General features: G+C 41.3%; 1 protein-coding gene across 1 annotated transcript; it reads left to right on the top strand.

The window, feature by feature from the left end:
- mvp (major vault protein) lies at nt 1-25,072 on the top strand. The gene is made up of 17 exons (XM_034190071.1): nt 1-103; nt 6,914-7,077; nt 14,859-15,054; nt 16,406-16,526; nt 18,025-18,156; nt 18,241-18,335; nt 18,441-18,677; nt 19,056-19,181; nt 20,931-21,140; nt 21,613-21,848; nt 21,918-22,115; nt 22,216-22,360; nt 22,690-22,901; nt 23,200-23,316; nt 23,571-23,697; nt 23,906-24,094; nt 24,617-25,072. The coding sequence occupies exons 2-17, from the start codon at nt 6,914-6,916 to the stop codon at nt 24,734-24,736; spliced, it is 2,625 nt and encodes an 874-aa protein (XP_034045962.1). The 5' UTR covers nt 1-103; the 3' UTR covers nt 24,737-25,072.

Genomic DNA, 25,072 nt, shown 5'->3' with positions numbered 1-25,072 from the left:
TCGTCCGGGTTTGCAAAAAAAAAAAAAAAAAAACCCATAGAAAATCAGAAGAGTCTTCAAGTACGGACTCGGAAGCTGCCTGAAACCGAGCGATTGAGACACGGTAAGAAAAACGGCGACGCTTCCGTCACCAAATCCGCAGTGAAAACCTTCAAATGAAAACCTCCAGCAACCTCGGACAATATTCACGTCACACACAAAAAAACAGAAGAAGAAAGGAAAATGAAGAGATTTTATTAACAATCTGAAAGTTATGTCGTAAACTAGTTGAATTAACGGTGGAAAAAACTTTTAACCGCCGGTTGCCGTCAGGCTTGTGACGTCACGGGGTTGGTTTAGTTTTATTTTCTCTTAATTTAATCATCGTAATAAATCAAAGAAGCTCGCTTGATGGGACTAAAACGCCGGATTAAGCAAAACCCGTAAACAAGATTCCCTTATGTGTGTATATAGTACAGTCAAATAAAGTGATCCTTAATGTTTTAGGATTTGTTATACAAATTACCAACGTTGTTTGGAGACGTATGTTTCTACTTGGAGACTTATTGTCTCCAACCAAGCTGCATTGAATAAATAAAAAACTATGGTGCACATTGAGTCTTTGTGGGTTGGGCTGGTGGAGCTGAACCAGTCCAGTCACTCTGCTGCTCTTTGACCTCAAACTCATAATCAAATTTTTCTGTCACACCCACACGTTCACAACGTATATGGCAGAATGTTTCCTTCTGCAGTCCACAGCCAAAAACTCTTCTGTTTACTTTGCTTTGGTTTTGTTTTTAAAATCTGATCTGGAACCTGTTTACCTGAAACCTTACATTTAGTCACAAATACTTTGAATTTAGTTTGACTAAATGTGACACAGTGATTTTACTTTAGTTTTACAGAAACTGAACTGCAAAATGTCACATTTTATGAGGCCATGAAAGTACTAAAATCCAAAACTCTCAATTCAAAATGGAATCTTGCAGATTTAATTTTAGTAAATAAAAGTTAGTAATATGTATATGCCGCAGACATGAACAAGCGACGCTCTTCAGCGTCCATTAGGTCTTCACTTTTTTGCGCAAATGCTTCAGGGGAGCATTAGCATGGCTAAAACCTTTCAGCTTCCTGAGACCCCCCCCCCCAGCATTTTTCTCATAGATAGTCCAAACTATGCCTTTTTGTTATCTTTATCTTCAGACAAATAATGTGGTGTAGTTTTGAATTTGATTGAAGCATTTTAAAATTTCAGCCCCTGTGGAATTCTTCAGTTGACCCCCACCTTGCTGCCTATTGAAGATTCAAGTGGCCAATCAGTTTTTTCAAGAGTTAATGTCTATGGAGTATTTGTGCCAAATTTGATGCTTGTATAACCATTTGCAGGATTCCACTCTAAATATTCTCTTATCTGCTGCACTAATAATGGCCAGACGGTTTTTCAAAAGTGTAGTGTCTAAGGTGCATTTGTGCTGAATTTGATGTTTGTATCACCATCTGATAGATTGTTTATCTGCTGCACTAATATGCCAACAGAGCATGAATCAGCTGCTGTCTGTTAGCTTTATTAATCTAAAATCACAGGAAAAGTGTGTGTGTGTGTATATATAAGGCAACCCGAATTAAAGGAGAAATGCCGCTTTTAACAACCTGGACCTCATTTCTGGCATAATACGGTCATTTACTCACTAATATAAGTTTGGTGTCATTTGGAGCCCACGGTTCAAACATGTTCAGGTTCAAATATGGCTCCAAGATTTTTCTTCTTCTATTAAGGTGGATTAGAACTTTTTGTGGTACACAGTGCCAACTACTGTACAGGAGAGACCTAGCAGTTGATATGTGTCAGATTTAAAATGGCTCTTTTCAACCAGACCTGTGGTGCTGTAACATGTCAGTCATCAGGGGTGGTACCTGATGTGTCCAATCAGATTTCAAAGTGGCCTGGTGACACCCAGGTCCACCCATGCCAGGAAGTGTTCAACATTTGACATTTCTTGTTTAACTGTGTGCTCAGTATCCCGACAACTGGCCCGGCTGTGAATTGGGCCGGATACAGGCCTCCATTTTGGAGTGAGATTTCCCACTCCTAAACAACCAATAGGAGAGCAGCACTGGAATCCCTCTCCTAAATGACCAATAGGAGAGCAGTGCTTGCGCCACATCGTGAGGCTTACGCATGGGCTGACGTCAGCGTCTTGGCCGCCAACCAATCACAGGCTAGGAGAGAGAGGCCAGTATCTGGCCCAATTCAGGGGCGGTTGTCAGGCTATGGGCTCAAAATTTGGCACTTCCTGTTTCAGTGTGAACTTCCCACTGAATTCCCACGAGATTCAATGAGATCTCATGTGTCGATCCAGGAAGTGTTTGACATTTGACATTTCCTGTTTCACTGTGGACTCAAAATTTGGCACTTCCTGTTTGGGACACAGTATACCATGAGATAGCTTCTCTTGTATAAATAATAAATGGTGAATGATTAAATTTGCATGCATTATTATTGTTGTTTTTTTTATATTTGTGTGTACCGCATAAAGAAATCATATGTTGCACAAAACCATTTTGTTTGTCAGTTGGAAGATTTTCCCTCCATTAAAACATACAGCAGAGAAATGATTTTAACTGAGTTCTTGTTTTCCACAGCAAGTAGAGAAAAAGTGTGGATGGACGTTGAGGAGAACATTCTTAAATCTCCTTGTAGGTTGTATTTCTAAAACAAACACTGGCGTGAGTCAAAAAAACAAACAAACAAAAAAATGCAAATGAGTCTGCAGTTCAAAGAAAGTGCCAACAGACCTTAAGGAGCTGTTGGACTTTAACTGAAATTAACTATGACCCCATGAAGAGGGTTTTCAGCTGAAATAATGGAAAAGATTGTAGAACTACATCAATAACTGCATTGTGAGGGAACATAAGCTATGACATGTTGTCCATGTGGTGCTTCTCTCTGGTCCTGAACCAGCACACAGGTACCTCTGTGTTGAGGACCCTGGTCAGCTCTGGGAGCATACACTGGTGTCTAACGTAGCTGGACATGCCCACATTTCAACTGGCTGTGTCAGATGGGTGGCTACATTTGAGAGGTGGGGATGGACTGGCTTTCTGTCTGAGTGGTTTCCATTCAGGCCCCAAGACTGTTTTGTAGTGGCTGCAGCAGCACTGACACTTGCTTCCAGACCTGATCTGTTCCACAAAAACTGCACGACCTGTTCTTACTGATGGATGCAAAATCCACATCAGCAGGGTTCTAGCTAGAACCATTTTAATGCCAGGTAAATTATGTGATTGTGACTCACGACCTGGGGTCCTGGGGGCCCCAGTGGGGGTCAAGGAAGGAGAGCCCCCTGAAGCTATAGGGTTTTATACTTTAAAACATTATTGGCAAGCCCTATTTTAACTAATTTTGAGTGGTTTTAGATGCATTGAAAGAAAGAATAATAGAAAAAAATTTACATTTATGTTGTAATATTTGTAATACTAAAGTTCTTTTTAAATGTTTCTGTCAAAGTCTAAGTTAATAAAATAAATAACGTTGAAAAGGTTAAAACACATCAATATTTGATGGACATATAGCATTTGTTCTCTTCTTCAAAAATGACACACTGTACCTTTTAATCCTGTGAAGCAGGTAGAGTTTTTCTGTCATGACATTTTTTTTTCCAACATGTTTCAGTGGGATAGCATTATTTTTTTTTTTTTTAAACAATATAACCTCTAATTGCCTTGTTTGAACAAGAGCTGAACCTGGACTGATTTAATTCAGTTTTTCACTGAGGCTCCTCCTCCTCTCCTCGTGCTCTCATAGTCTCCGAGCATTTTGGAAACAGGGAGCCTATAAACTGTAAATTTCGGAGTATATTATCAGCATCTGCTGACACAGAAGCAACTCTGGATTATGAAACATTTTTCTGGAGGATTTTTTTTTTTTTCCTTTAAGTCAGAGCGGAGTGTGTCTGTATCCGCTCTGATTTCTGCTTTCAGTGTTCTGCAGCTTCACAGAGCGCTGAAAGCAGCTGACTGCTGTTCTCTCTACTGTTTGCAGCTTAGCTATGAAGAAAATGAGGAATATATTTCTTTAATTACTGTGTTGACATTGTAAAATAAAACAAAAGTACAAAAAATAAAATACTCTGGCTTACAGGACTTTAAAGTGTTTTTAGAAATACAGTTACTCACATTTATGGTAAATTAATCTTTTTCCTGCGAAGTTGTATTGACCTGCTTGCTAAGAACATTGGAACTGGCTTCAGTCAGTTCAGTTTTGTTTTTAATTAGTGAAGTCCTCCAAGTATTCTGATGTCATAAAATCCTGAGGAGGAGCACCAAATTGTAAACTGATTCTTTTTGTTGATGAACCTGAAATTTTTGATGTGATTTTTGATGGTGTCAGAGGTCAGGTGATTATAGTTGTTCTATTCCCTCCCAAAAAGGTATAAATTTCATCTGACATTCTTTCAGTGCCTCATTTAAAAACATTTTTTATTTTATACAAATTGAGGTAAATGCAGAAACTGTTCCATTTTTCTTTGGATTGACAAACTTAATCTGCAGCATCATCTCTGAGTCCATTTAGACTTTGGACTCATGATTTATTTGTTCTGTAGGAGTGATTTCTTGTTTGACAACTGATAGACAAAAGTAATTTATCTTCAGTAAGCTGCCCGGAAACATGTAAACCAGAGAGCCTTTGAAAAAATCTTGAAGGACCAATCATTGTACTTTTTAAAAATGTATTTATTTAATAATAAATATTTGTTAATTACATGTTTAGATGTCACCCAGTATGGTAATTCAGGTGTTTGATCACTAGATTTGCTCCCACAGTTGTGTAACAGTAACACTTATTTCCATGGGTTCATAGTTTTGTGAACTTAAGAGGTAATATTATTTAATGAAATTCTAATGTTTTCTCCATTAATAAAACACGAGCATTCAGCAGCAAAGTGTTGACAAAATTGGGTAGCTATTTAGCCTTTTTTAAATAATCCTTCCAACAATTTATTGGCACCTTGAATATAAAATGTAGTCAGAAATGACAAACACAAACTAACCAGTTTTTTTTTTTTTGTATAATCAGGGTATTTAGTAACTTTAAAAAGTATTTAACAGTTTTATTTTTTAAAACTTAAAATATGCATGTGATGCAGGTTATTGACACACCCAGGCAGACAACTGGATGGACCAGTAACTCTACTTACTAGTTGAGTTAACACGGTTTTAAAAAGGAATAGTTTGTACCATGTATCATCCTTACTTATCACCTTATGGGGTAACATATGTCACATGTCATAGAATCCAATAGACATAGACCTTGTTTGACCTTTACTTTGGAGACCAAGCATTCAACACTATTCCATTTATTAATCCTATTAGCTCAACCAATAATTTGCATCACTTTTTACCAAAATTGGAGCAGCTTTAACTTTTGACCACTGCACAAAATGACACTGACCTTTGTCACCATTCTTGCTGTTTTTATCCCGTAACTCCATAGAATTCAGTCACAGATAGTCCAAACTATACCTTTTTTCAATATTTATGATCAGGCAAATAATGTGGAATATTTTTCAATATGATTGGAGCATCTCTTAATTTTGACCTCTGTGTAATTCTTCAATTGACCCCTACCTGACCACCGATTGAAAGGTCAAGTGGCTAATCGGTTTTTCAAAAGAGGAGTGTCTGAGTATTTCTGCCGAATTTGATGCTTTTATCACCATTTGCATGATTGTTTCACTTATCTGCTGCACTAACTATAACAAAATTATTTCAGAAATTTTGAATATTTTTTTCTAGACTTACAGGAAAAGATCTGTAACATAGTCCAGACAATATTTTACACTATCTTTGTATCTTTATTGTGACTTTATTGTGTGGGTTCTGTGCAAACAATTGCTTCTATAGTAGCATTTTAGTCAGTTACCAACTTCTGTTTGAACTCTATGGTGATTGTTAACACAAATTTTAAATCGGTTCTCTTTTGGTAGGTCTGTGGAGTTGTTTTTTGTTTTTGTTTTTTAATTGAAAGTTACAGAGCTGTTTTTTTTTTTTTTTTTGTTTTGTCGGCGTAAACGAAAAACCCTTAATGAATGTCTTGTTTGGTTCAGAAAGTAATCCTCCAAAAATGTTATCTTATTTTTGCCAGTTGTAATTGTTTCTCTTGAATAATCTACAAAAAGAACCAACGCTCTGGGATGATTACGTTTATAAAGTGAGAAACGAATGAAGAACCCATCAGAATCACTTTTATGAACAGTAAAAATGAGGCCAGATTGTATGAACTTGACCTCAAATTGCTTTGCACATGTTTTCATTCAACTTGACTTCCTTGAAAACCCTGTAAATGGCACAAAAAATAAAAATCATGAGTTGTGAAAATGTTGCCAATCAACTTGGCATCTGCAAAAACCCCATGAAAGACACAGATCCTCAAATTCAAGTCAGGGCTTGTGTAGATGGTCTACTCTCTGCTCTGGGTGGAGAAGGTAGCTATCTGGAATTTGGTCTAAAACAAGACATCGGGGGGATGAAGGGGGAAAAAATTAGGCCAAAAATATCCTTAATGCGTTGCACAAAGAGCGCAATGGTCACACGTGCCGACATAAGCAACTGCACAATCTACGTACACTCTACCTGCACATATCCTTAGTAGTCACCTATGTAACGTTAAAATGGACAAACTGAAGAGCAGGAAGGACAGAACAACCAGAACGATGCTATGTTCTGTATGAAAGACTAGAACGTGGTGATTTCTGTTGAACATTGGAAATAATCTTTGCATTATTATTAAATTATGTTGTCAGAGCAGCAAATGCACTCAAATAGGAAAATTCTAAAACCGTAAATCTAATTTGAAGATTTAGAATGGCCTTTGCTTGTTAAATAATCAGTTTGTGTTACCTTTGGTTTGAAAAGTTTCTGTTCTGCTTTTCAGATGTCAACGAAAGGAGGAAACCGCGTGCCGGAGCAAGAGGTGCCAGTCGAGGCTTCAATCATCCGAATCCCACCACATCACTACATCCATGTGCTGGATCAAAACACCAACATTGCTCGCGTGGAGACTGGACCGCTAACCTACATCCGGCAGGACAATGAAAGGTCAGAGGTCACTTAATGAAAGAAAAACATTATTATTATAGATGTTTTTCCTCTAATGCAGTGCAGCAGCCACTTGTCCACTTTAAAATGGTTCATTATTTATACATTTAGTCCTGGGTGTGACAATAAACTGTATCCAGGTCTGTAGGTGGTCCTTCAGCCTGCAGAGAACTACTTTTCATGGGTTTGTGGTGGAATTGGCACTCAAACACCGTGAAACACTTCTCAGACTTTGACACCAGGTATATGGTGCATCTGGAAAGTATTCACAGCACTTCACTTTTTCCACATTTTATGTTACAGCCTTATTCCAAAATGGAGTAAATTCTTTTTTTTTTTTCCCCCTCTCAAAATTCTCCTCACAACACCCCATAATGATATGATGATTTTTTTTAAATATTTGCAAATTTATTAAAAATTAAAATGGTTAAGAAATCACATGTACATAAGTATTCACACCCTTTGCTCAATACTTTGTTGATGCACCTTTGGCAGCAATTACAGGCTCAAGTCTTCCTGAATATAATTCCACAAGCTTGGTGCACCTATCTTAAGGCAGTTTTGTCCATTCCTCTTTGGAGCACCTCTCAAGCTCCATCAGGTTGGATGGAGAGCATCAGTGCACAGCCATTTTCAGATCTCTCCAGAGATGTTCAATCAGATTCAGGTCTGGGCTCTGGCTGGGCTACTCAAGGACACTCAGAGTTGTCCTGAAGCCACTCCTTTGATATCTTGGCTGTGTGCTTAGGGTCATTGTCCTGCTGAAAGATGAACCATTGCCCCAGTCTAAGGTCAAGAGCACTCTGGAGCAGGTTTTCATCCAGGATGTCTCTGTACATTGCTGCATTCATCTTTCTCTCAATCCTGACTAGTCTCCCAGTTCCTGCTGCTGATAAACATCCTCACAGCATGATGCTGCCACCACCATGCTTCTCTGTAGGGATGGTATTGGCTTGGTGATGAATATGACACCTGGCATAAGAGTTCAGTGTTTGTCTCATCAGACCAGAGAATTTTGTATCTCATGGTCTGAGAGTCCTTCAGGTGCCTTTTGGTAAACTCCAGGCGGGCTGCCATGTGCTGTTTACTCAGGAGTGTCTTGTGTCTGGCCACTCTACCATACAGGCCTGATAGCTGCAGAGATGGATGTCCTTCTAGAAGGTTCTCCTCTCTCCACAGAGGAATGCTGGAGCTCTGACAAAGTGACCATTGAGTTCTTGGTCACCTCCTTGACTGAGGCTGTTCTCCCCCAATTGCTCAGTTTAGACCGGTGGTCAGCTCTAGGAAGAGTCCTGGTGGATCTGAACTTCTTCCATTTACACCACTGTGCTCACTGGGACCCTCAAAGCAACAGAAATGTTACTGTACCCTTCCCCAAATTTGTGCCTCTAGACTAGGGATGAGCGAGTACACCACTATTTGTATCTGTTCAACCATCTAAATTATCTGTACTCGTAGTGGGCAGGGCCTAAGCGTGAAGTGGGTGTGGTTTAACCCAAAATGGCTGGGGCTTAAATCAGTGCATTATTTTAAGTCTAAAATTGATATGGATTGATCAGAAGTTGCTATATTTATTGTTTATTTGAAACTATTGACAGAACAGCCTCAAAATTGAGATTCAAGTCAGTTTTTGATCACAAACGTAATTATTTGCAGAACAGGTTTGTTTTTTTTATGAACTCAGAACATGAGTATTCTTAAGTGTATGAATGAATATTTACAGAACAGCCTCAGAATTGAGAGTCAATGTTTTTGATAACAATAGTAAAGAAACTATTTTACAGAACAAGTTTTTTTTTTATAAAGTCAGAACATGAATATTAAGTGTATGAATGAATAACAGAACAGCCTCAGAATTGACATTCAGTGTAGTAGGAAATTATGAAATTATGAACTACTAACTACACAACTTTTTTTTTTAATTTTATGATCAAACTGTGATTTTATTTTATTTTTTTCAATTATTGATTTATTTTTACTACCTAACATTCTTGCCATTTTTTCCAGACAGAGTTAAACAATATTGATTAAGGTGTGTGTGCATCACTGTCTGTGTGTGACTGTGTGAGAGGGAGAGAGGTTGTTCAACTGACCAATTTATTTTTATGAACTGCAGTGAGAAAGTGTCAGATACTGCATGCAGCCATATTCAATAAAAATGTTAATATAGGCTACTTTGTGTGTTCAGCTACATGTGTGTAAGTGGTCTGTAAGACTGTTTATTTTTTAATGATCTGTGCGAACTTGGTGATTCATGCAAACATCCAGTGATGGCAAACAAGGAAATATGTCAGCCTTGTTCACTGTATTCTTCTCAAAAGCACCGCATTCAGTACGAGCAAAGTTTTTCAACTGATTTTATATCACCAACAAAACGAAGAGCAAACAAACGGTTAATAAATAAAAAACCCGACTGGAGTGGAAGCAGTGACCGACAGGAGCCATTTTCAGCTCTGTCTTGTCAAAAGCACCGCGTATGATACGAAACAAGTTCAAGTAACTTTAAATATCAGACAAACCGAAAACGAGGCGAGCTGAAGAAAACTTTTAAAGAGTACTAACAGAGCAACGTGAGGCAGAATCCAGCCAAGCACAGAGAGAGATCGTGTGTGTGTGTGTGTGTGTGTGTGTGTGTGTGTGTGTGTGTGTGTGTGTGTGTGTGTGAGAGACGTGTCTGTCGGGAGGGGTGGTCGCTCTGTGAGACTGGCCAATCACAGAGCGTGAAGACAGTCAGTTAGCCAATGAGAATTTTTCTTCACCACGAGCACAGATACTGAGTTTCATTCAGATTGTGCTCGTCAGAAAATGCTTTCCCCCGTACCGGATACTCATCTAAAATGAGTATCCAGCTCAACCCTACTCAAGACAATCCTGTTTCAGAGGTCTACAGACAATTCCTTTGACTTCATGCTTGGTTTGTTCTTGGACATGCAGGATGTGCCTGCACCCAATTTTGAGCTTCATGGCAATGTCTGTAAATACTTCTGTACATTGATTTCTTTGTTGTTGTTTGTTTTTTTTTAATAAATTTGCAATTATAATAATAAACTTTTTCACATTGTCATTATGGGGTATTGTTTGTCAAGTTCTGAGGAAAAAATAATTTCATCCATTTTGAAATGAGGCTGTACAACAAAATGGGGAAAAAGTGACATGCTGTGAATACTTTCCCTATGAGCTGTAAGTGTTCTTGTTTCTGCACACTGTGAAATAACTCTGCTGCTGCCACCTTTCATTGTGTTATAAAGGAGCCTTATCTCTGGAAAACATCAAAGAAAGAATCTTTACTTTGGAGGGTGGCGACTGCTGCAGTGCTGAGGAGTTTTCAACTGCACTGTGGCATTTAGCTCCAAACCAGCGGTGGCTCATAGTGGTGTGCGCCAGGAATGTCCTGATTTTTCACTGCTATTACAGGAGTGGCTGCACTGGCTGAGCTCCACAAACCTGGAGCTTGGTGAGTGGAGACACCTACTTCAGCTCTGATTGCTCCACAACTTGGGCCTACAGTGGCTGTGTGCCTTGACTTTTGCAAAAAATCTGCCAGATCCTGGTTTAAGCATCCAGAGCAGCACAGCTGGACTTGATATTTTGGTAGTGAGGGAGCTCTTCATGTAAAATTAACCATTTAGTTTACGTTTATACAAACTATGTGCACTTTAAAAATGCTTTGTATATCGCAAATGCACCTGGCTTACATGCCCACAAAAATTCTTAAAACAACAAAAAAGGAAAAATGTAGCTTAGTTGACTGCTTCACATAGTACTTTTAGGATTCTCTGATCTTTGTAGAATCAGTGGAGACCCTGATTGTAGCGCTCGAGAAGCTGAGTGAGGAATTGGAGGATAAAGGCCAAGATCCAGGGCCTGTATCCATGACGCACCTAAAAGTCCTCTGAGAGCTCCTAACTTAGCCTAAAAATTCCTGGCAAGGAATCTTAGCCTAGGAGTGATCAAGGAGGTGTCTGAGAGCAGCTCTGAGCAAGGAGGGGACAGAAACTCCTATCTTTGTGAGGAGGCGGGGTTGACCCCGTTGCTAGGTATGATGCAGTCCTCTAAGAGCTGTAATTGGTTGTCACAGAAAGGGAAGAAGAAATACAAAAACAAATGGGGTCTGCACTTCTATTCATGAATGGACAGTAAAATCAACCAATCATATAACCTGAACTGTATTAAGACGTGTAATCATGAGGATACCTTAATGTCATAGAGATGAAACTCAGCAAGCTTAAATGAATCGTCACACAGCTTGAAAATGTTTGAACATATCTCATTCACATGCGGCTTATCTATATTAAAAGCGTGTGTGAGTTTATTTAGTAAGTTCATTGTAAGTACATAATATAATTGTAAATACTTTAAAAATACATGGATGACATGAAAACACTTATTTCCATTGTGGGCCATTTAAAAATCAAATAGGAATACTGAATAATAAAAATGGTAATATTAATAGTGTGTATATGCTAATAACAACCTAAAATAATAATAGGAATACTGAATAATAAAATAATGATATTAATAGTGTGTATATGCTAATAAGAACCTAAACAATTTATAAATACATTGACAGTTGAATTCTTTTAAACACTATTGAGGTCTAAGGTTCTAAAATCATTCTGGACTCACACCCCATTCCAACTCATTATAGAAACTTTGCATAATTTATTACCACCCTTGAAAAATGTCAGCTACCTATTGTATAAACACAACCCAATCTAGAGCCTGTGGATCCCCACAGACAACACACTAGTTATATTGATTAGCTTACTGGTATGTTTACTCTCCATGCTGGTAGTTGCGCGCAAGTGATGAGTGTGAGAAGTGGTGGTACATGCTGTAATCCAAAGCGAGAGCAAAGATTGCAGCACATAAGCGAAGTTCTGCTAAATTTGAAGTATGGCTGCGGTCATTGTTTACTTTGATATTAATAAATGTATTAATGTTAGAGTATTGAATAGAATTCCCTTTGTCGTTAAACAAAATGTACAATGAAACTGGAGAGAGCTTCTCCTTTCAGTGCAAACAGATAAAGTTAAAAACAATAGGTATAACATCCTACAGGAGAGTGCAATGAAACTCTCCATGCACAAATATATGATGTACAGTAGTGTTCAGAATAATAGTAGTGCTGTGTGACTAAAAAGATTAATTCAGGTTTTGAGTATATTTCTTATTGTTACATAGGAAACAAGGTACCAGTAGATTCTCACAAATCCAACAAGACCAAGCATTCATGATATGCACACTCATAAGGCTATGAAATTGGGCTATTAGTAAAAAAAAAGAAGTAGAAAAGGGGGTGTTCACAATAATAGTAGCATCTGCTGTTGATGCTACAAACTCAAAACTATTAAGTTCAAACTGCTTTTTTTTAGCAATCCTGTGAATCACTAAACTAGTATTTAGTTGTATAACCACAGTTTTTCATGATTTCTGCACATCTGCGAGGCATTCATTTTGTTGGTTTGGAACCAAGATTTTGCTTGGTTACTAGTGTGCTTGGGGTCATTGTCTTGTTGAAACACCCATTTCAAGGGCATGTCCTCTTAAGCATAAGGCAACATGACCTCTTCAAGTATTTTGACATATCCAAACTGTTCCATGATGGTATGCGATATATAGGCCCAACACCATAGTAGGAGAAACATGCCCATATCATGATGCTTGCAACACCATGCTTCACTGTGAACTGTGGCTTGAATTCAGAGTTTGGGGGGTCGTCTCACAAACTGTCTGTGGCCCTTGGACCCAAAAAGAACAATTTTACTCTCATCAGTCCACAAAATATTCCTCCATTTCTCTTTAGGCCAATTGATGTGTTCTTTGGCAAATTGTAACCTCTTCTGCACGTCTTTTATTTAACAGAGGGACTTTGCGGGGGATTCTTGCAAATAAATTAGCTTCACACAGGCATCTTCTAACTGTTACAGCACTTACAGGTAACTCCAGACTGTCTTTGATCATCCTGGAGCTGATCAATGGGTGAGCCTTTGCCATTCTGGTGATTCTTGTATCCATTTTGATGGTTGTTTTCTGTTTTCTTCCATGTGTCTGTTTTTTTTTTTTTTTTTTTTTCCATTTTAAAGCACTGGAGATCATTGTAGATGAACAGCCTATAATTTTTTGCACCTGCATATAAGTTTTCCCCTCTCCAATCAACTTTTTAATCAAACTACGCTGTTCTTCTGAACAATGTCTTGAACGTCCCATTTTCCTCAGGCTTTCAAAGAGAAAAGCATGTTCAACAGGTGCTGGCTTCATCCTTAAATAGGGGACACCTGATTCACAACTGTTTGTTCCACAAAATTGACAAACTCACTGACTGAATGCCACACTATTATTGTGAACACCCCCTTTTGTACTTTTTTTTTTTTTTTTTTTTTTAAACTAATAGCCCAATTTCATAGCCTTAAGAGTGTGCATATCATGAATGCTTGGTCTTGTTGGATTTGTGAGAATCTACTGAATCTACTGGTACCTTGTTTTCATGTAACAATAAGAAATATACTCAAAACCTGGATTAATCTTTTTAGTCACATAGCACTATTATTCTGAACACTACTGTATTTACATGCAATTTACATTTTTCCCGTCGCCAGGTATCACAATGTTGTGATGTCCTTCATCACAGGTGTTATTACCCGATGGCGCTGGGTGGGAAAAGTAAGATCATTCCTGATGATGTCAATGATGTGACCTTGGAAACTAGTCAGAATTGAGGGAAAGATGAATGCAGCAATGTACAGAAACATCCTGGATGTTTCTGTACATTGCTGCTCCAGAGCACTCTTGACCTCCGACTGGGACAACTGTTCATCTTTCACCAGGACAATAACTCTAAGCACACATCCAAGATATCAAAGGAGTGGCTTCAGGACAACTCTGTGAATGTCCTTGAGTAGCCCAGCCAGAGTCCAGACCTGAATCTCTGGAGAGATCTGAAAATGTCTGTGCACCAGTGCTCCCCATCCAGCCTGATGGAACTTGAGAGGTGCTGCAAAGAGGAATGGACAAAACTGCCCAAATATAGGTGCACCAAGCTTGTGGCATCAAATTCAAAAAGACGTGAGGCTGTATGAGCAAAGGGTGTGAATACTTATGTATAAATGTGATTTCTCAAATTTCTTATTTTTAATAAATTTAGGGAAAAAACTTTTTATGTTGTCATTATGGGGTTCTGTGAGTAGCATTTTGAGGGGAAATAATGAATTTTCTTCATTTTGGAGTAAGGCTATAACATAACAAAATGTGTAAAAAGTGAAGCACTGTGAATGGCTGCCAACTAGAACCTGGGTAGCTCTGTGGTAGATGTGGGAACACATGATATCAGCACATGCTGTCAAACTTGACCTGACTTATGACACTTTGGTTACTGAACTTGTAGCAGTACCCAAAAAGGTTGAAACACAATTTCATTAACCTCAGTGTGAGAAACATTTGGTTCATAATGTGAAAATAAAATGGTTTTGTTAAATCTACAGCAGCATGTGAACAATACCCACATCTGAAGGAGGGAAAAAAAAAACTATCCTAATGATTTCATCTTCCTTTTTCCGTGTGACCACGAAGCGGCTGTTGTTGTTGTAGTAACTTTTGCTTTGCACGAGAGCCTCTAAAGAACACCAGAATTATATTTTTATTTTTTGCCTACTTGGCAACAGTTTATCAATTTTGAGTCCCTTTGACTGGCACATTGATTAAATTCATAAATATACGCTGTTTCCTTAAGTATTAAATGTTGATCTTTTGGTGGTCTGTGTCCACCTCCTTGTCCCCAACAGAGTCCTCTTTGCGCCTGTGCGTATGATCATGGTACCTCCACGACACTACTGCGTGATCATCAACCCTGTTGCCCGTGATGACGACGATCAGGTCCTGTTTGATCAGTGCGGTCAGGCTAAGCTTCGCCACGCCGACCTAGAGATTCGCTTGACCCAGGACCCCTTCCCCCTGTACCCAGGAGAGGAGATGCAGCAGGTTAGTAGCAGTTCATTGTGTTCTGACCTTTGGGGGGTTCCGTTCTGTTGTGGCACTGAAGAACACTGCCATGACGGGTCACGTGACCAAAAATGCTGTCTCTGTGTTGAAAATGATCAACGAATATCTTCACTGAAAATATGTTTGAGGAAAAATACAGGGGAAAAAACCCTGTTATTCAGTCTGTATAAATTTACACCTTTAACATGGCTGAATTTTAGGTGTTGTTTCCACTCTTTTTTTAAACCATCACTGATAATACTATAGTCATTTAATGTTTATTGCTATATCGTTTTTTTTTTGTTGTTGTTTATAACTTGTAATTTAAATCTCTTTGCATTTGAACTACTGTTTAAATGAAGATATCTGTGGGTCTTTTAATGTTTATTTGTGTCTGTTTCAGAAGTCATAAAGGAGTATGAAAATGACTACTTGCAGCATTTACCACAAAGTAATTAAAAAATGAGTATGAATCAGTGTGTAACTCCATGTTAGAATGTCAGAATATTGCTCCACTCTTTTTAGTGGCTCCATCCCTTTTTGTGAATCTGCCTCAAAACGTAAAAGATTTTTTTGAAATGTGCTTGTATTCCCAATCTTTAAAATGCTTAATTTAATTTGTGTTGTGACTGGGCAAAAACAAAACAAAAAACCATTTTGACAAAAGTATTCTGAGTTATTACAATAACTGCCTGATGAATCAATAATAAAGATATTGTTTGCAGATCATGTGGAAATGCTGATTTTGCAGGTGACACCTTGTTTTTGTGGAGACCAGAGGAAACTGATAATCAGAATTTACTGAGGGATGCACTGTTTTTGGTTCTTTTCTAGTTTGTTCCATGAGGTTATTTAGTCCAGTCTGGCTTTGCTTCAGGTCAGCCTGGTTCTCTCTGGTCTGTCTGCCCAGAATGTAAATACTTTAACGGGGTAAATGGCTGACTGCAAAAATACTGGATTGTACTGTATTTGCCTGTCAGGGGTCCCTTTTTAGAAGAAACCACCTGAAATCAAATTACATGGAATACACTTAATGAAGGAGGAAAAAATGGACACAATCAGGTGAGTTAGTCGTGATATTTTTTTGTTTGTATTTTATTTAAATTGCCATTCCGATGTACATGATATTGGTCATGCTCATGCATCGGCCCACCCCCTCTTCAGGCAGAATTTCACATCGAGAGCCTTGGGTCCTCTGATGGGAGACTGGGGTATGTTTTGTCGATCAGAAATGAGAAGTGGACCTGCTTTTGAAAGTAAATCCTCTTGCTGTAAAACAATCGTGGTTCAGGGAATGGGTTCAGATGACATGACGCGGTCGGTTACCGCCCAGTCTGTTTGTGTGTCTCAGGACGTGACGCCCCTGCAGATCGTGTATCCGGACACGGCGCTGCGTCTCCAGGCTCTGCTGGACTTTGAGGAGGAAGGAGAGAAGAGGGTTGCTGGAGATGAGTGGCTGTTTGAAGGACCTGGTATGTAGTTTTTCTTTCCTGAGGTGCCCAACTTTTTTTCCTATGAGGAGCCAAAAATGAATCTGTGTGGAGGGTCATGGGCCAAAAATACACTAATGTTATGTCAAAGTACACATTATAGTTTGTACGAAATTAATATTTAAAATCTAAAACTAAATTTCAAAATAATGCAAAATACTTCTCCCGCATAACATACTTCAAAGGAAAGACTCTTTTCCTGACAATGTGCATCAAAAGAGCTTTGGAAAATTAATATTAAAAACAGCTGTTTTGTCCACCTTTTTAAAAAGAAAACTAAAACATTTCCCTGTATCTTGAAAAATCTGTGTTGGATACTATGTTTGCAATGTTTAAAGTGCACATCACAAAATGCCCCTGACAGACCTTGCATAGCATTCTTCATTAATGTAATGATGGCAAAGTGAGGTCTCCTGAAGAATTCACCCCTCCCCCACTAGATGGCAGTGTTATTCAAAAAAGGGTTCTAAGGGAACTGAAGTGTCATAGAAACTCCACAGAGCCCCATAATTTCTACATATGAAATTATGGTCTGATATGGAACTGCAGAGAGTCCTAAAAGACTGTCTTAGGGCAGTAATAAAAACTCTTTGCTGTAAATGTCATGCTGGACAACCTGACATGTCTCCTTTTGTGTTTGTGGGTTATATTTTTTAAAAATTCTGGTCTGTATTTACACTCTCACTGGACCAGGTTTGGTTTTTCCTCACGTCTCTAGTTTTGGTTTGACAGAACAAAAGGAGTCCTGTATTTTCTGGACTACTCATTTTGTGCTGCTTCTCCAGGTCATTGTGGCAATTAAGCAGCTCATCTCACACTTCCCTATCCTCAGCCAAGTCCTCTAGGTCTTCCTGGGGGATCCCAAGATGTTCCCAAACCAACTGGGAAATATAACCCTTCGAGCATTTCCTGGGTCTTCACCGGGGCCTCGTCCCCAGTTGGACATGCTTGGAAGACCTCCATTTGGAGACGACCGGGGGGGCATCCTTACCAGAAACCACATCAGCTGGACTTTTGAAAGTTTCATTTATTTTTGAAACATATATTTCACAAGACTTCAAGAAAAAACAGTTTGTAACAATCCTCCTCTTGTTTAGGAGATAATTTCTTGTTAAACTGTACATAGAAATCTGAACTTTGACCTCAAAGGCCTTGACCATCAGAATGATTGGTCTTTGGTTGACTTTGCCAGAACAGTTCTGGAATCCACTGCTGTGTGCCAGGTTTGGTTGGAACTGGATTGAAAACCAGTGTGCTTAAACTTGACCTCAGTGACCTTGACCTTTGCTCAAACAAACTCAAGGGTAGTTCCAGGTTTGACCTTCATCTAGATGCCACGTTTGTTTGAAATTGGCCAAAGGACCGATGAGGCATATTTTCAGATGATATTTTTAATGTGAAATCACTGTGTGTACAAATGCAGCGAGTCTTTCAGAAGATGCTGTAAATTTAATTTATTTTAACCTTTGACCTCTGGCAGGGACCTACATACCCAGGAAGGAGGTGGTAGTGCTGGAGACCATCAAGGCGACTGTGATCACAGAGAACCAGGCCATAAGGCTGAGGGCACGTAAAGAAGGCGTGGGCCGTGATGTCGTTCGCCGGGTCACCGGTACCGCGAACACGAACCAAAACACCCTCGTTCTTCTCATTAGAAGCACAGATTAAAGTTCATCTGTCTGTGCGTGTCCTTCAGGTGAGGAGTGGCTGGTCAAGAAGGTGGGGGCGTACCTTCCAGCCGCGCATGAGGAAGTCCTTGACATCGTCAATGCTTTCATCCTGACTGATAAGGTGAATCCTTCCTGTCTGACGCTGCTCCGTGTTTTTGCCACTCCAGCGTTGTTTTGATCTGCAGATTTTCGTTTTGCGGTGATTCCAGTTTCTCTGCGTCCTCAGAAAGCGCTGCATGTTCGCGCTCTGCGACCCTTCAAGGATGCCGGTGGGCGGAATCGGCGTACGGGGGAGGAGTGGCTTGTCACCATAGCCGACAGGGAGGCCCACATCCCATCTGTGGCCGAGGAGGTGGTTGACGTGGTGAACGTGACGACGCTGAGCAGCAGGCAGTACTGTGTGATCCTGGACCCGGTCGGACCTGATGGAAAACCGCAGCTGGGCCAGAAGCGGGTGGTGAAGGTGAGAAATTATTCACGGAAGCTGCTGCTGTTTTCACTTTCATGAAGCTTTTCAAGCCTTAAAAATGACTTCCATTTGAAATCTCTGGTCATGTGACGTTATCCACGTCAGCTCAGCGGGTCAAGCCGGCTGCCATCCAGCTGAAGGGTCGGGTTTGAATCCTGCTTGCTCCTATCGGTGTGCAAGACTTTGAGATGAACTTTTATTCAGGGTAAATATGATCCAGCAGATTGTCTCCAGGCTGGTTCCAGCTTCTCCACATGACCTTCAACAGGACAACCAGAGGCACCTTAGAAATGGAACCAAACCTGTTTCTGGGCTCATGCCTCCTGAGCTTGTTCTGTAGTCATTCTCTGTTTTGGTTCCTTCTTGTTTCAGGGTGAGCGTTCATTCTTCCTGCAGCCAGGCGAGTGTCTGGAGCATGGCATCCAGGACGTGTACGTGCTGTCTGAGGATGAGGGTTTGGTCCTGAGAGCTGTGGAGACCTTCGTCGACACAGAGAAGGTGAGGCCAGCAGCAGGGGGCCAAAAAGCCCTCAGGGGGAAGAAGGGTCTGGCTGCAGTACATGCAGTCTGTGCACGCTCTGCCAAAGTTTGAACTAACCTTTACCCCAACCTGAAGTATTTTTGACTTACTTAGTATGGCGTCAGATCAGGGACAAAACCCAACTCGTGTTAAAAAAAAAAAAAAAAAAAAAAAAAAAAAAATGCGTTCACGCGTAGATATTAACTGTGTGCGTGCAAATAATCACTCCATGTGCACAAATTATCTCTGCGCATGTGCAAAGGTGCTGCACGTGAGGACCAGCGCTCCCCTATCCCGATCTAAGTTGATTTTTGCTCGCACGCAGAGAATTTCTGCTTGCTCGCTTGAAATTTATGGCACTATGGGGGAGGGAACCAGGTCTGCACTGGCTCTGCTGTGATTGGCCGTCTCTGTAGAGCGATGTTTGATTGACAGCCTTCTCTGACGCAGAAGTCGGTTGGAGATAACTGCATTAAGCGATTATCACCTCATTTCTGCTTAAAACTTCACTCCAGTCATCTGTCTCAGCGACAGATCTCTGAAGCTTCTGTACAATAATAATTTTGTTTGGATTTGATTCATGAATAAATCATTATTTATTTTTAAGGAGACAACCTTGTCTCCTTCAGGGAGGTGGTGGCGTCATGGTTTGCATGTGACTTAAGAGGTTTTAATTTGTCATCTGATGGTTAATAATCACATTATTCGGTTTGGGTGCACAGAGTCAGTCTGCAGACGAGTGTCAGGAGGTGATTTTTAGGACTTTCTGTAATTTGTTATGAAATAAAGCTGAATTTATGTGGAAATGATTGTTGTACAGAAGCTTCAGAGATCTGTCGCTGAGATAGATGATGACTGGAGTGAAGTTTTAAGCAGAAACGAGGTGATAATCGCTTAATGCAGTTATCTCCAACCGACTTCTGCGTCAGAGAAGGCTGTCAATCAAACATCGCTCTACAGAGACGGCCAATCACAGCAGAGCCAGTGCTGACCTGGTTCCTTCCCCCATAGTGCAATAAGTTTCAAGTGAGTGAGCAGGAATTCTCTGCGCGCGAGCAGAAATCAAGTTAGAGCGGGCAGGGGTGGTCCTCGCGCGCAACACCTTTGAGCGTGCAGTTAATATCTGCATGTGAATGCATTTTTTATGCAAGTGAGGTTTTGTGACTGCTCTGATGCCATAAATAGACTAATTTTGTTGATGAGGAAGCAATTCCACAGTTACATTTCGGGAAGATTTTCCGCGCGCACAGGTGCAGTCTCTGCGCGTACGGGTGCAGCCAAACACTGATGTTAAGAGGTGATAAACATTTCAATAAACAAGAATTCTCAGGTTTATTATGCACTGCAACACTGCTCTCTGGTGGCCTTTACGTCATATTTTTTTTGGGGGGGGGGTGGGCTGATGTCTTAGATATTTTTTGTTTTTTGAGGAATGAGGTTCTTCTGTCCTTCTCTGCTTCATCTGCCGTTCCTAACCCGGCTAACCCATCTAACTCTGCTCTTCTTCTCTTCATTCCTGTCTTTAAACCCCGCCCTGTTCTTACACCCGCTCATTATCGCTCTACCTGCACTTTGTTTTTTTTTTCCTCTTTTCACCATTTTCTTTTGACATTATTGGTTCTTGTTTTTAGCACCTCACTCCTTCCTCCTCTCCTCCATCCCTCCAGTGCATCACCACATTAACCCTTCTCTCCATCCTCCTCCTCTCTCTCCCATTCTCTCTGCCAGCAAGAGGAAGAAGAGGAAGAGGAACAGACGGCGGGCAGGGCAAAGCGCTCTCGAACGGGCGGCATTGTCCGTCGCCCGGGAGACCGCTGGATGTTGCGCGGTCCCATCGAGTACGTCCCTCCTGCTACTGTGGAGGTGCTGCTGAAACGGCAGGCAATCCCGCTGGATGAGAACGAGGGCATTTATGTCCGGGACATCAAAACGGGAAAGGTATTTGTTTGAAGCCTCGGCGATGTCCCTGAAACAGACCCGAGTGAGAAGTCTGCATTTAGAGCTGAAGCCATTATCTATTATTATAATTTAAAATGCCGGAATGAGTAAAAGAACAAAACCAATCACATTGTCTAAAGACACGCCTCCATGTGGCCAAAAGTTAGACATTCACTTGGTTTCTGACCTTCAATAATCAGTCAAATTTTAAAAACAAAATAAGGGAAATGTTCTGTTGCTTCTGCTGTAAAACTGGTTAGAATGTGGGGAATGCAAAGTCTGATCTTGATTAAGTCTTGATGAATGCTGCATTTTGTTGCTTTAGAGATGTTTAAAACATCCACATCAGTCCGACATCCCAAAAAAGTAAACTGTCTCATTTGAGAAGCTGGAATGTTGAGAATTTGGCCTCTTGGTAAATTAAAATGTGATCGTCCGAACAGTTAACCGACAGTAATGTTGATCCTGACAGGTCCGGGCGGTAATGGGTCACACGTACATGCTGACCCAGGATGAGGAACTGTGGCAGAAAGAACTTCCCAGTAATGTGGAAGCCCTGCTGATGGCTGCTCGAGACCCTCTGGCTGATCGCTCAGACCGGACCGGTCCCAGTGAGAACAAGCAGAGGGACAAAACCAGAGTGGTCTCCTACCGGGTTCCCCACAACGCTGCTGCCCAGGTTTACGATTACAGAGAGAAGAAAGCCAGGTGCGGTTCAGTCCTGGGGGGGCACAGAGCAGGTTGAGAATAGGAGGACTGACATGATTGTGTTGGCAGGGTGGTGTTTGGGCCGGACATGGTGATGCTGGGTCCAGACGAGCAGTTCACCGTGCTCTCACTATCCGGGGACAAACCCAAGAGGGCCAACGTCATCAAGGCCATCTGCCTCCTGCTGGGGCCTGACTTCTTCACAGACATGATTACCATAGAGACAGCCGACCACGCCCGGCTCCAGCTTCAGCTTTCCTACAACTGGTGAGACCACTGTGCACGTTCAAACCCAAAATGGTGTCCAGAGTTTTTGTTTTTGTTTTAAACGTATCCCCTTTTCTGGCTTTTTTTTTCCTTTTCCCAGGCACTTTGATATCAAAGTTCCGGCGAGTCCCGCCGACGCCGCTGCTGTGTTTTCAGTGCCGGACTTCGTCGGCGATGCTTGCAAAGCCATCGCTTCACGAATCAGAGGCGCCGTCGCCTCTGTGCAGTTTGATGATTTTCATAAGGTTTGTGTTTCACCACGGCCTCCGTTTAGAGACTCAAACACTCAACCTGACCATTTAGTCTAGAGGTAATTTTTAAATCTTTACGTAATCAACAGATTGACATGAAACATAAGTGTGTTTAGTAATTTTATTACTGTCACTGTGTAGTTTGGTCAAATTTTAAAATTTTGTGGGTTTTTTTTTTTTTTTTTTTTTTTTTTGAGTTGTGCCTCCTGTTGGGGTGTTTTTGGTGAACGTCTGTCTTCAGAGTACTCTGTTGGATTTTAGATGTTCTCAGCCTGACCTCATGGTCAGCAATGTAACAACTTGTCCCCCCCACCTTCTGTCAGAACTCAAACAGGATCATCTGCTCGGCGGTGTTCGGCTTCGATGAGAAATTGGCGGTTCGTCCCAGTTTGCGCTTCAGCCAGAACAGCCTGGTGATCAGCAGCGTGGACATCCAGTCCGTGGAGCCTGTGGACCAGAGGACCCGGGATGCCCTGCAGAAGAGCGTCCAGCTGGCCATCGAAATCACCACCAACTCCCAGGAGGCTGCTGCACGGTACGCCACGCTGCACAGGGTTCATGGTAAAGTGGGTCACTTCCTTACAGAGGAACACGAGAACTGTTCTTGAAAAGAGATCTCTGCAGGTCTTTCAAAGAAAGTCCAAATTCCTCACTTCCAGTCTGTCAGAGGCAGACCTCAACACCACAGACTGAACCTAGAGGGACACTGTCGGAAACTAGTGAGACACCCCCCAAAAGACTTTTTTGGTGGTGGTGGGGATTCTGGATTCAGATGAAGAGTCATGTTTAGTGAAGATTTTATGACTTCTGGCATTGTGGCGTTTTGTTTGCAGCCACGAGGCGGAGCGACTGGAGCAGGAGGCTCGGGGAAAGCTGGAGAGGCAGCGGATCACCGACCAGGCTGAAGCTGAAAGAGCCAGAAAGGAGCTGCTGGAGCTGGAGGCTCTCAGGTACCCACTGGTTCCACTGGGAACCAATCGGTGTACTACACATATTAGGACCAAAGTCTGTCTTCCACTAGTGGAAGACAGCTCTGGTATCGGATCGGAAAAGTATTGGTATCGGCAGATATCCAGGTATCAGGATTGGATTGGAAGTGAAAAATTGTGGCTGGGCGCATCCCTCGTTTTTGTGTCTGCATGGGGAGTGTGGCTACGTATAGTGGGCGTGGACAGTGAGGTTCTAACGGTATATCCTCTCCCAGTGCTGCCGTGGAAAGTACCGGAGCCGCCAAAGCTGAAGCGCAGTCGAGGGCAGAGTCTGCGCATATTCAAGGCGAGGCCGCGGTCAGTGAGGCCAAACTGAAGGCTGAGGCTCAGAGGATCGAGGCGGTAGGTTCTCTTTTCTCAAACACATTCTTTTAAACTAGCAGGGAGCACATTTTATGACACGCCCCTTGAGATGAATAAGCCCCTCCCACACACACCCCCTTCATGCTAATTTAGTCCTGACCTTTTCTCTTTTGCCCAATCAGCTTCATGCTTCACATGTGTGAACCTGCAGTGATAACCGTGTAACTGACGTGTGGTGCGCATGCAGGAGGCGGAGCTACAGCGGCTGTCTAAGGCTCGCGAGCAGGAGCTGAACTATAAGAAGGAGTTGGACCATCTGGAGTTGGAGAAACAGGAACGTATGGCCCAGATTGAGACTCAGCACTTCAAAGAGCTGGTGGAGAGTCTGGGCAGCAGCACGCTGGCTGAGATGGCCCGAGCCGGACCCGAGCTGAAGGTAGGAAAAGTCCAGACAGTAAAATAAAAACAAATCAGCTTTGCAGCTGAAACAACCTGACGCTTGTTGTGTCAGATGTTACAGAATTACTTTCTATATTTATACTTACAAATCTTTGTTTCTGTTAGGAAGTTTATTTTTTGTGACATACTCTGTCCAGTAGGGGGCGTATGAATTCCCCTCCCTGTTAGCTTGTCAGCTGGCAGCCTTTGTCTTTCATTATTTCCATGTTTAGTCTATTCATGTGAAAGAGACGTGACCAAAAATGGATGGAAAGGAGGATTGTGGGAGGAGCTTGTGCACAACATAAAGCAGCCGTCTGATTTAATCCCACCCACTTCCCGCATGTCTAGTTTGATCAGAGCCGATAAATTTACTATAACGATGGACATTAACATTTTGTACGTGTGAGTCGGTGAGGAAGAGTGAAGGAAAAGTTGACGTCTGTTAGCATGTTTTATGAATGCAGCCTGAGCCAAGAACAAAGGCTTTTATTCTGAAAGGTCACGTTCTGCTTTCCAGGTGAAATTGCTTCAGGCTCTGGGGTTGAAGTCCACAATCATCACTGACGGGGCTTCACCCATCAACCTCTTCACCACCGCCAATGGTCTGTTGGGGGCGCTGCAAAGCCTTGACCAGTGAAGACGAGCAGGAACAGCCGTCCAAAAGTAAACCTGAACAGGTTTTTGTACCCTTCCTTCACTGTGATAGAGTACAGCACTGCTTTCTTGTAGGAATCAGAAATCTTTAATTTGAAACGGTTGGGTTTTCACAAAAGTCTGTGAAGCTGGACATATTAACCAGCTGATCTGTCCCCTAGTTTACAAAACAAAACTAGGCCTGCAACTGATATCTGTTCATCTGTCAATTATTGTCATTTAAAAAAAAAAGTCAATTTTTTTTCTTCAGAGTTCAAAAGACTTCTCTGTATGTTTGAGTTTTTGCTTTAAAAAAATTAAAGGTTTTCAATTATCAATA

Source organism: Thalassophryne amazonica, chromosome 16 (genome assembly GCF_902500255.1).
Source record: "Thalassophryne amazonica chromosome 16, fThaAma1.1, whole genome shotgun sequence".
NCBI classification, from domain to species: Eukaryota; Metazoa; Chordata; class Actinopteri; order Batrachoidiformes; family Batrachoididae; genus Thalassophryne; species Thalassophryne amazonica.
This window is presented reverse-complemented; position numbering and strand designations above follow the sequence as displayed.

Coding starts and splice junctions, on each gene's coding strand:
- mvp (XM_034190071.1), top strand. CDS start 6,914: ATGTCAACGAAAGGAGGAAACCGCGTGCCGGAGCAAGAGGTGCCAGTC. Junction 16,527..18,024: donor GTGGCTGTTTGAAGGACCTG/GTATGTAGTTTT, acceptor GACCTCTGGCAG/GGACCTACATACCCAGGAAG. Junction 22,116..22,215: donor CTTCAGCTTTCCTACAACTG/GTGAGACCACTG, acceptor TCCTTTTCCCAG/GCACTTTGATATCAAAGTTC.